The following is a 12,508-nucleotide window of genomic DNA, read 5'->3' on the forward strand; positions in this document are numbered from 1 at the left end:
CTCTTTTGATTATAGAGAGCTCATTTTGAACTTTGGTTAAAAAATTTAAAAAAAAAAAAGATGGGAAAGGAAGGGGATTTATCTATTCTGGGCTTAGTGCTAAGGAATAGGGTTATCTAGCGTATTATTAGGAAATGAATACCATACATAATTATATTTATGTATTCTACAATACGACAGTAAAACCTACTCAATCAGTACCGATTCAGCGAGTTATGTTAAAGTACATTCCTGAACCAGCAAGAACCGACCAGAACTCGTCTTCTCCTCTGCGGAACTATTTATCTGCCGCCGTGTCTACACGGACAACAATAACAAACGAACGTACTGCGCTTCCGTTGCCCATGACACCGGAGCGAAGTTCTGACAGCTGATTCTCATCAGTTTTTAACCTCCGAAAGCCCAAATATTCACGTGTGAAGTTATTTACAGTCGGACCTGCCTCACGTCACCTCCGCTGGTGTTGCAGACGGCTGGCTATGGTGTAGCACGGAGCGCTGGCTCTGAGGAAGCAGGTAAAAGAACAAGCAACACCCGAGCTAACACCGGCTAGCGCAGGTACTTCAACAACAACCCGAGTCAGCCTGGGCTTAGTGAAACGAGTGACATGTCATTGTGCTCATAACAACACCTGTGAGGAACAAGCCTGAGCTGAGGCTGGGGTTACAGCCGGACGTTGTATCCAGCTAGCTGTGTTAGCTGTGTTAGCTGTGTTAGCTGCTTGTTGTTACCACTGGTTCACAAGCTAAAAGTACAGTGACGAGGCGGTAACTTCACTTCTAAAGTGTTTACGTTACATAAGCATGAATCTTGATTTCAGTTCAAGAGGTTGTTTTCTTGAATGAGACGTATTTCCTTGGGGTTGAGTCTCATTTGTTTCCTAACATTAAAGACCTGTTTTTACTGAATAAGTGAACCTGCTCAATATTCTACCAATTTAAAGTATAGTAGATATATTCATCATCAATGTTGTGGTAACCTGTGTGTGCAATGTTTTCTCTCTGCATATGCTGCATGAATCTGTCCCTACCGTGTTATTATGACCCCCAGCAGCTGTTTGACTAACATCCAGGTAGTTGGTGTCGGTGACTGACAGCTGAGGCAGGTGGGCACTGAGTACGACTCAGTGACACATTTTATGGGCGCACTGATACCTGATACCCTCGACCTCAGCTACTGCTGCTCACCAAATGACACGCAGAGTGCAGAGACGCCAGTGGACCGCTCTCCTGGAGAGGTTAAAAGTCCTCTGCACCACCTGCAGAACTGCACCACAGTGACAGAGTAACAGTGGGATTTAGCAGAAATCTAGAGGGAGCAGATCGTTTTTGAAATGACAGTTGGGATCAGCAAGACTGAGTCATGTTACTTTAAGTGAGTGATGCCAGCAGGATATTAAGGTTGGGCTGTATGGATGCTGCTGCACCAGGCAAGGTGATTGCAGATGTCTTTTGAAAGTTGCTTTAAAGGCGTTCATTTTCGATTTCATACTGTATTCTCTTTGTTTTTAAACTTAAAGTCAGGTTTCTTAATGCCTGCAAAACATTATTTTCCAATTTAAAACATTTTAGAATAAATCAATTTTAAAGCAATTTGATCATTTATTTATACAAATTTTGCACCATTATCTTTGACAGGATTAAGCTGTCTTTTTCTCGATTTGAAATACGTCAATCCATTACAGATACTGCTCATTTTACAAGTGCATGTGCAATGAATGCACAAGAACGAACACTGCCAGGAAATAAGTAAACAACAGCAAAGGCAGAGACCCACTCAGTTGGGTGTTGCAATGCATAAATAGTTACAGTAAGATGTGTTTACAAAGAGTGAATCTTTCATCTTTGAGCTTATCACTGTCATGCCATAGATGATGGCTTCCTGCTGCAGCATTCATAGGAAAGTTGGCAGAAGCACGTTGAGGTACTGTTTTGGCTTCCTATCCCTTTGCTGTTACAGTGAGTCGGTTGAATGTCATTCAGCAAATCAAACAGGCATTCAAACTAGGTGATGTGTGATGCGTGTCTCTGTAGACTCCCCTCTGTCTGGTACACTCACCTTTTTTCAGATAAGTTTTTTTTAATCTTTTTGTTAAAAACATTTGAGTTCCACGTTGCATGCAATGGTTCTATTACTGAATAACCACGATAACCAAAACAGTTAAGGTATGGTCATGAATGTTAAGAGCATATAGCAAGAATTCAACTCCTTAAGTTTGTACTGCACACATTTTATTAATTGTAGAGAGTAGGTATTTATTTTTCGAAACGAGTCATTAATCATGTCAGTGTCAGGCATTCTCTTGTAACAAGATCCAACACTTATGCCAGACAACTTGTGGCCCCACATGTCTTTCCACAACAGAGAGTCTAATTGCATTTGGCTCTTCAAATCAATGTCAAGCACTCCATTATTCCACTGGAATTTAATGGTGTCATAGTTGTTAGTTATTGCTTTAGGAAGTATAGGAGGTGCTAGACTTAACTAGCACTAGCATGATGTGAAAATATCTCAAAATCTACCATTTCTGAGCAGAACTGGGCTTTGACCTTGGATATAATGTAACTCGAAAAGCCCTTCTCTGTATATTTTTTTTCACCCATCCAGCCTTTCATTTTATATATCCACTTGTTTTATATATCCACTTGAGCCTATTCCAACTCATTGGGCTAGCTGCAGAGTACAGCCTGAACAGGTTGCCGGTCTATCACAGGACTGACACATCTAGACAGACAGACATTTACATTCACAACAGCGGCCAATTTAAAATTTCCAGTTCTCCCAGCGCCAGCATCTTTTAGTCTGTGAGAGGAAACTAGTGTGAATTTTTATTTAAATATTATAAACACTGTTTTTCTCTATTCTATACTGACTCATTTTGTTCTTTACGGTCTTTGTGGTTGTCAGGCTTTTTGAGCAGCGGGCGGCGGAGCACAGTGCAGCGTTGGGCAGACCGAGGCAGATCACAGCAGCGCAGCCATGCTTACGTTGGCCAGTAAGCTGAAGAGGGATGACGGGGGAAAGACGGGCCGTGCCTCCGGAGCCTCCGACTCCACCCACAGGGTCTCCATCAGAGACCGCCTCCTTACCAAAGGTACCTGGATCAGGCTCCACTTTGTCCGTTGTTTTGTCAGCTCACATCATTTTCTTCTATACAGATGCGAAACAAGTGAAATATTTAAAAACAGTCACTGTAGGCCCAAAAAAGTTGTTATTTGACTGTTCTCTGGTTTATTTGAATACAGAAATATAAATGCATGCTCCTCTTCCTCCATGAGTGTTTAGGCTTCTCCTTCTATTTCTTTTCTTTTCTGTTTCTACCTCCCTCTCTTTATTCCTCTTCTTTCTCTCTGACCATTATTCTGCCTCTTGCTCCTTGGTTTTTATTTATAGGTACCTCTCTCATTGCCTTGAGATGCAGCTTCCAGGCACCTGCCTCCTCTCTCCTCCTTTAAATTTCAAGCGCTTGTCCTTTTCGTTTTTGTCATTACGTTTCTCTCCTTGTGCCCGCCACCATTTCACATCATGTTTTCTTCTTTCTGGGTTGTCACCTGTATTCGCTTTAGTCCATACATCTATTTAAAGGCATTATTATACCCAAAACACATGACCGGTGAAATGAAGGCTAAAGTTTGGTGTAGAGTAGATTCAACAGTTATTAGTCCGATGCCGGTTCAAAATGATATATAGTTCTATATAAATGTGGGTGGATGTAATCTTTACAAGCACCTCTCAAATGTCCTTCACTACGACATCAGAGTGACTTGCTTTATTGTCTCTCCTAGCTTAACTTTGTAAAACAAAATAAATAGATAGATATAAATGTATTTAATTGTTATTTATTAATAGATAATAAATCATACACCAGCAACATGGTGAAAGAAAACCTTGAACATTAGCAGTAAATTACATTTCAAGTGTAAACCTTTTGAATGCAACAACAAATTGGTCAATACTTAAACAGGAATTCAAATTCCATATAATATAGTATAGTTTGGTATAGTATTCATATATTATACTATATAGTTATGTATGTAATACATGGAATAGAACTGAATAGATCTGCCCCGTTGTCACCGATACCCCTACCCCATCTAGCTATTTGAGTCAGTATCATCCAGATATTCATTCCTAGTACTGATGATTACTCTTCAGAGAACTTCAGTGGCCATGTCAAATAAATAAATGTGAAAAAGTAAGAGCCCTTCACTATTTACTTGTCGTTTCCTTCCTCTCTCTCTTTTTTTTCCTCTTACCTTCTGTTACCCACTGATCACTGTTTTGCCTCTGCAGCATTGTGTTTTGTCATGCATTTACAACTCACATATTGGACGTAATGCTTTTATGCAGAGCAACTTTCCTAAGTGACATATTTAAAATAAATTGTAGTGTTAAAGCAATGGCGGTCGTTGTGTAAGGATCTCATATCTTTGTCTGTGTGTGTGTGAGTGGCTCTCATTACCCTCTTCTTTCCTCCCTTATTCATGATTCTTTTTCTTTTCCTCTCAACAGAAGTTGCAGAACTTGAAGCCAATCTCCCTAGTGAGTATTCTTTCCACTTCCACACACATCGATCTCAGTTTAGTCAGACTCTCTCTGACTTTGCATTCCTCCCCATGTTTACATTAGTGTTTGTTCTGCAGCCCCACCTCTTCTCCTAGTCAATGCATCTGACAGTGTGACAGCCGAATGACTGACTGATAGTGATAGAAATATTAAATACACAACTGACTTAATGTAGTGTACATTAAGTCTTCAATTTTCTCAACTAAGGAAAAAAAATAAATTCTTTATGTCACTTTATCAAGTAATTAATAAGGATACGTTGGACTTGATGTATTGTTTCAGACTTGCCGGATCAATATTAATACATTTTGTGTTTTGGGATATTAGAACAATTCTACAAATGTTTTAGAGGAGACATGAAGACAAAACCAACCCAATAGATGCACTCAATTTTTTGACAATTTGCTTTTATACTTTTAGGTGTAGGTTATTTCTAACAATACTTTAAAGGCATACAGCTATTCAACCTTAATCGGTTTATTTGTAATGTACGTTCAATTTCTATTTATGATTAAATTGGCCTGATACTGTTTTGAAGTCAAAAGTATTTAATAAAGAATTAATTTAGCCAGATCGTCCAACATTTCCACATAAATGTAGTTGCTGTATCCAGATGGAAATGAGCCAAGCTCATGTGAGTAAACAAATGCGTTTTCAGCCTTGGATAGGTTTCATGTTTATCATCCTTCCTGGCCTCAGGATTTATTTGTTCAGACCAATTCTAAACCCTTAAACTAGTATTTAGTTCTGGCTATTATTTGAGAATTTTAATTCCAGTATATCAGATCTTCATTACTCAGTTATCTGGTAATTGTCATGCATGAGTTCTGAAATAATTCAGATTTCTTTGGCTGAACTCAGCATGTTTGTGGTCTGATGAGTTTCGCAGCCAAGGACAATGAAAAGTAAACAGTGTACATAGCACATGGTGTTGAAGAGGAAGTAAGAGAGCTGACGGGTTTGCTGGGAAATATTCTGAGTCATACGTCCCCTAGATGAGACGTGTGATAATTCAACAGTGTTAATCTACACAGTATGGCTGAAAAACGATTACAAGCCCATAAATAATGTTGTTGAATGAGGGTGTGCACGGCTAAAGAAACCATCCTGCTCTCTTTGACTATAACGCTCATCCGATCCGTTCTCCATTTCCAACAATGGTGAAGAAATATGGTCCTGTGGAAAGTATTGATTTTCATGAAGCTTTAACACTTGCTTTGTCCCGTGGATCTGGACTTGCAGTGTGGCACTGATAGATTTTCACCGTTATGGGCAGACAGGAACTCAGGGGAAAAAAGGAGGAGGGAAACTGTTATATAAAGTGTTCTCTGAGTGAGCAGTGGTGTCTTCAAAACACCATGAATGACTCAGCGATGCATATGAACAGATTTGTTCAAGCGATCTGAGAACATTTTAGGCACTCACCAATGTTTGTGTCCATATAGCGTTAATCTTGTTAGCGTCTTTTGTTTTCAATTGTTCCCATTGAGGAGAGAGAGCACGTATGCGGCCGCTTGCGCTCACAAAGAGAAAAAGCGCTGCACCCGGCGTCTTTTCTCAGAGCATTCCAACTTCTTTAAACTTCTTTAAAACTTCTGCTACGAGCTCTCCTAGTTGAACATCTCTGAACTTTTCACAAAGGTGCTGGTGTCGTCAGGGTTCCAGGGCGCCCTGCAAGCAGTCTTTCCGCCAGAAAAAGAACTCTATATAGACACTCAGACCTACGTGTGAACACATTTTCAGAGTGTTAAAGACCTGTCATACAGTGGGTACGGAAAGTATTCAGACCCCTTTAAATTTTTCACTCTTTGTTTCATTGCAGCCATTTGCTAAAATCGAAAAAGTTCATTTTTTTTTCGCATTAATGTACACTCAGCAACCCAAACAGAAATGTAGAAATTTTTGCAAATTTATTAAAAAAGAAAAACTGAAATATCACATGGTCATAAGTATTCAGACCCTTTGCTGTGACACTCATATTTAACTCACATGCTGTCCATTTCTTCTGATCCTCCTTGAGATGGTTCTACTCCTTCATTGGAGTCCAGCTGTGTTTAATTAAACTGATTGGACTTGATTAGGAAAGGCACACACCTGTCTATATAAGACCTTACAGCTCACAGTGCATGTCAGAACAAATGAGAATCATGAGGTCGAAGGAACTGCCCAAGGAGCTCAGAGACAGAATTGTGGCAAGGCACAGATCTGGCCAAGGTTACAAAAGAATTTCTGCAGCACTCAAGGTTCCTAAGAGCACAGTGGCCTCCATAATCCTTAAATGGAAGAAGTATGGGATGACCAGAACTCTTCCTAGACCTGGCCGTCCAGCCAAACTGAGCAATCGTGGGAGAAGAGCCTTGGTGAGAGAGGTAAAGAAGAACCCAAAGATCACTGTGGCTGAGCTCCAGAGATGCAGTAGGGAGATGGGAGAAAGTTCCACAAAGTCAACTATCACTGCAGCCCTCCACCAGTCGGGGCTTTATGGCAGAGTGGCCCGACGGAAGCCTCTCCTCAGTGCAAGACATATGAAAGCCCGCATAGAGTTTGCCAAAAAACACATGGAGGACTCCCAAACTATGAGAAATAAGATTCTCTGGTCTGATGAGACCAAGATTGAACTTTTGGCGTTAATTCTAAGCGGTATGTGTGGAGAAAACCAGGCACTGCTCATCACCTGCCCAATACAATCCCAACAGTGAAACATGGTGGTGGCAGCATCATGCTATGGGGGTGTTTTTCAGCTGCAGGGACAGGACGACTGGTTGCAATTGAAGGAAAGATGAATGCGGCCAAGTACAGAGATATCCTGGAAGAAAACCTCCTCCAGAGTGCTCAGGACCTCAGACTGGGCCGAAGGTTCACCTTCCATCAAGACAATGACCCGAAGCACACAGCTAAAATAACAAAGGAGTGGCTTCGGAACAAGTCTGTGACCATTCTTGACTGGCCCAGCCAGAGCCCTGACCTAAACCCAATTGAGCATCTCTGGAGAGACCTGAAAATGGCTGTCCACCAACGTTCACCATCCAACCTGACAGAACTGGAGAGGATCTGCAAGGAAGAATGGCAGAGGATCCCCAAATCCAGGTGTGAGAAACTTGTTGCATCATTCCCAAGAAGACTCATGGCTGTACTAGCTCAAAAGGGTGCTTCTACTCAATACTGAGCAAAGGGTCTGAATACTTATGACCATGTGATATTTCAGTTTTTCTTTTTTAATAAATTTGCAAAAATTTCTACATTTCAGTTTTTTTCTGTCAAGATGGGTTGCTGAGTGTACATTAATGCGAAAAGAAATGAACTTTTTCGATTTTAGCAAATGGCTGCAATGAAACAAAGGGTGAAAAATGTAAAGGGGTCTGAATACTTTCCGTACCCACTGTACGATTCATGTACAGATAGTCTAAAAAAAAAAAATCAACAGACATGAAAACATCCATCTAACTAGAATAAACATTGATTCTCTGTTTACCATAATAGTATCCCTGCTAAGCAACATTACCACAAACATCGACACATACACCCATTTTTATACCTGGATTGTCAATTTACGCTTTAAAGTGCCGTTGCGTAATGTTATTTGATACGTCTGATGATTGCTGGGGCATGAGATGTTTAACTCATTTCAGGCCAAGAAAATGATGACAAAGACAAATAATCTTTATGATGTGATAAAGTGATCATCAGTTTGTTGTTGAGTGCTGTATTTTCCATGCAGCCCACAGTTAAGCTTCTGCTATGCCGACTTAAAAGCGGATTCACTTTTTAATTCATTGTTTCCTGTACGTTCATAACAGTCATCACCACAGACGATGTGTTTTATATACATACAGTATGTGTCATCGGGAGCTTTGTATATCTAGAGTTTGATTTAGCACGGAACAAATTCAGTGAAAAGAGCTGACTTGACGTTTGATTAATGACTTCCTATACATTAACATGGTTAAAAAAAGCGCTCCCCTCTTGTGCGCAGTACACGTCCATGAACACCAGGGGGGAATGTGGTGCCACAGGGAGTCGCAAGGTATAAATCCTGCAGTCTGTGTGGACAGTGTGAGCTACTGTGGCTCAGGATGGATTTAATAAAAATACAATATATTATTGATGTTAATGCCACTATTTGACACAAAGGCAAGTAATAAAAATGAATGGTAGTTCTTCACACAGCTGCTTTTACCTTTGACTCTAATAACTAATATTTTGTGTTCTTGTCCAGGTACATGCAAAGCCAGTTTCCCAGATGAGGACAAGCTGCATCATTTTCAGCTGGCAGTGTCTCCCGGTAAGAAAAAAAATCACTTGTCTGGCCCCTTTTCTAACTGCTTTAATCATTTCATTACTGCTCTGTTGCGATGCAGCAGTGTTGTCGGTTGTTCATTAAATCAGTGGTGCTCTGGATTTTGTGTTGTTTTAGAGTTAAACACACATTTTTAAATCATTCTCCAATATCTGAAATAAAAGGCAAGCACAGATCAAATTCGCTGGTGTAAAGTTGGAGATTAAATAAGGGTTGTACTTTAATTAGCCCCGTTTCGAAGCTCAAGAAAGTGCAGGATCCAAACAGGTCAAGAAAACCACCTTCAAATTACTGTGAATTATTAGCCTGCAAATTGACTGCATGTTATGAATAATGACTAATAACAGGTAGAGACAGGACTTTCTCAGATGACTGGTGAGAACGTCTGGTAGCGCACGGACGAGCGCACGAGGTGTCTCTTGTACAATAATGAGTCGGGGCTGATTACTGCGGTATCACTGTCTAGACTTAATGAACTGACAAAGTACACGGAGTCGGATACAAGAGCACCAGTTTTAACAGCTTTTGACCTATTAATGAGGGAACATACCAGCGCTGACGTGCATACGTGTTGATTAGCATAAATAGCCTTGTAAAGATCTATCCTAAGATCTCATCCTGGACAGATTCCATGACCAGCAGATGGATTTATTAGTAGTCTAGCTATTGAAAAATCTTGTGGTTGGTTCATTTGCCTTCAAATCACAAACAAGCCGGGGCCCCCCTTTTTGAAGCTGCCTTGGTTTCGGTCGTTTGATCAACCAGGATTGGATCGACAGCTTTCCCATCAGCCCAAATGAACCGTTCTAACCGGGCAAAATGAACCTGATTTTGTTTTTAACAAACAGGTTATATGTGAAACCACTCGAAGCCTCCGGCAAGGGCTTGCAGCCATAGCCTCTTCTTTCTCATTACGTACCATATGCAGGGTTTCAGTGTTATGGGTATGAGTATGTCTTGTATGATGGGGTGGGAGTATGAACATGTTAGTTAGTCCACGTGTGTCTTGAAATATTCCCTTGAAATGGGCACTCCAGTCTTCTCCGTACTTTGACATAACTGCAGCACCGTCGTTATTCCATAAATGCAATCTGCTTCCTCAGCAGTGTTCCAGAGCAAAATGGGCCACCTGTGGAATATTAGACAAACCCAGCACAGTGGTGTGGGATTACCACAGGTCTCTGGAGGACCCTCTTACCTCTCCCTTCCTGCTCTCTGCTCCTCATAGACACACTTTCTCTCCATCCTCAAGCCCAATGTTACCATGTCATTTCATGGAAAATAAGAGCCGGAGAGAGAAACATGGCTTCGTGTTTGTGTGTGGGCGTGAGTGATGGAGAGAGAGGAACAAAGAAAGAGACTGGTAATAGAGTTTAACATTATTATCAAACAATTTTTGGACCATATTCAAATTCGGTCAGCCACACATTGTGTGCAGAATTGTTGACTTATCGCAAATTAATGAATCTAAATCTATTCTCTGTCAGTTTTGGCAACATTGTACAAGACTATTTGAGTCACTTTATTTGGAGGTACAACTGAAAGTAATATTCCCTTGTAACAACAGAAATGTGTGCGCACAACTGGGGGGCGACTGTGGCTTAGAGGTAGAGCGGGTTGGCCTTCAATCAGAGGCTCGGCGGACGATTCCCCGGCTCCTTCAGTCCACATTTAACCCCAAATTGCTCCCATAGGAGCGCTTTGAGTGGGAGACCGCTGATTGCGTCCCCTGTGTAACCAGAAGTCCAAACATAGATTTCTTTTGGTCATGTAACTTCCGTATTTATTTGAACTCAAGCCATGATCATTACCAAACCTCACAAAGTAGTTTTCTTGCCTCGACTAACTAAGTTGTTTCCTTTGATCAAGGAATAATTTTTGTGCACGTAATGAGGGCAATGAGGAGAAACGTTTCATAAGATATCATACAAACCGTTGTATCTGGATATGTTGTGCAATTACAGGTGCTAATATATAGAAAATGTTATATGTGGTTGAAGTACCACTAATTGCTTATTTCAAAAGAGACCTGGGTAACTTTAACATTAGTCTTTTTATCTGGTGTGTCTTATGATGTTTGATACAGTGGTTATGAGAGAGATGATGCATCTGTTTTTGCAAACTAGGATGTTATGATATATTGATGTCTTAGTAAGAGGTGAATTTATTTAATGCTTTCACGCTGTTCTGTTCTCTCTCTCTCTCTCTCTCTCTGTGTGTGTGTGTGTGTGTGTGTGTGTGTGTGTGTGTGTGTGTGTGTGTGTGTGTGTGTGTGTGTGTGTGTGTGTGTGTGTGTGTGTGTGTGTGTGTGTGTGTGTGTGTGTGTGTGTGTGTGTGTGTGTGTGTGTGTGTGTGTGTGTGTGTGTGTGTGTGTGTGTGTGTGTGTGTGTGTGTGTCTGTGATTCATCCGTCTCCCTGCCACCCAAATAGGCTCTGCGTTGCCAGCTTGGTTTTCACAAACGTCTTTGTCAGCAAAATCTGCAGAGAAAAGCAAAGTTCAGCAATTAGAGACAAGATTCTGGTGTCATGTTCTTGAAGGGGAGTTGATAAGGAGATTGAGTTCTCAGAGAAAGCCTTGCTCAATTATTCAGGACCCCCCCCACCACCACCCTTCACTTCCTTTCACTTGCTGTTTTCCCTTTTAGTATTTCTTCCCTTGTTTAATCCCTCTCTCTCTTTTGTTTTTGTTTTCTTCATCTTACCTGCTCTCTCTGTTTCGCTTCCATTACATCTGGTGTTTTTACACAGAGGCCTAAGTTTATAGTCTTTATACTACAGCCAGGGGGCCATGTTTCTCTGGAGTCAGACCGAATACAGTACATTAAGAAAAATAAGCATTTGAACAAAAATAGAGGCCCGGGTGCGACCTGTGGGAGAGAAATTCTGTCCATATATTTTTGTTGTGGACCTGATTTCTCCCACTTTCTTCCAGCTGGTAGTTCATAATTTCTAAATCACACTAAACAGTTAACTATATTTCTTCATATCTTTTACAGGAGAAAAAAATAAAAGTAGTGGAAGTATGTTAAAAAAAACAAAAAAACACTGCAAGTCATTTTTTTCTGCTGTATTCAGACTGTGCTGTCAACTATCCTCTCCAATTTGTAGTGTAATAACTAGGCATTATATACACAGAAGCATTTATTTGCACCGGAGGGAAGTGGTCAGGAAAGATAAAATGCAAAGGGAACTCGCCTCAGGATTCAGGTTGTCCGATATCTCTTATATCCAAACCAATGTAAGATAAAATCATCTCGACTCATGTGGAGAATTTAGAGCTCAAGGCTCTCAAAAGTGCTTCTTTCCTGTACTTTTCTTTCTTCCTTTTTTCTTTTGTGTTTGCTTTTTCTTTTTGTTATCCACATTTCTCGTGGGAACTGCAGTTCCTTTGTTTACTTACTGGATGAAGAGTATTCATAAATCAGGTAATGCTGTTATTGTGTTTGATTGACTACTAAAAACAAAAAACAAGGCAAATGTCTTAATGATTCCAGCCACAAAACACATTGCTTCACATAATGTTTAAAAAAAAACCTAAAAACTCAAAAGGCCATGTTTTTGGTAATTCTGAAAAATATGCTTAAGCTTTTGTGCTGACACACAATTCACACTCAGTTATTTTACTTGGCTGAGAGTAAAGTATTT

The 12,508-nt window shown here is 40.5% G+C and overlaps 1 protein-coding gene across 2 annotated transcripts in view; it reads left to right on the forward strand.

Moving 5' to 3' along the window:
• Positions 1 to 333: 333 nt before the first annotated feature.
• The window catches only part of ube2f (ubiquitin-conjugating enzyme E2F (putative)), a 40,426-nt gene continuing 28,251 nt past the window's right edge, over positions 334 to 12,508 (forward strand). Inside the window, exons 1-4 of one of the 2 annotated variants that reach the window (XM_054615232.1) lie at positions 334 to 558; positions 2,908 to 3,094; positions 4,513 to 4,542; positions 8,783 to 8,848. In XM_054615232.1, coding sequence (XP_054471207.1) covers positions 2,980 to 3,094; positions 4,513 to 4,542; positions 8,783 to 8,848 — 211 coding nt within the window. In that variant the 5' untranslated portion in view covers positions 334 to 558; positions 2,908 to 2,979. The remainder of the gene's footprint in view (positions 559 to 2,907; positions 3,095 to 4,512; positions 4,543 to 8,782; positions 8,849 to 12,508) is intronic. The other variant, XM_054615231.1, reaches the window with a different exon arrangement.

This window comes from Anoplopoma fimbria, chromosome 16 (assembly GCF_027596085.1).
Source record: "Anoplopoma fimbria isolate UVic2021 breed Golden Eagle Sablefish chromosome 16, Afim_UVic_2022, whole genome shotgun sequence".
NCBI classification, from domain to species: Eukaryota; Metazoa; Chordata; class Actinopteri; order Perciformes; family Anoplopomatidae; genus Anoplopoma; species Anoplopoma fimbria.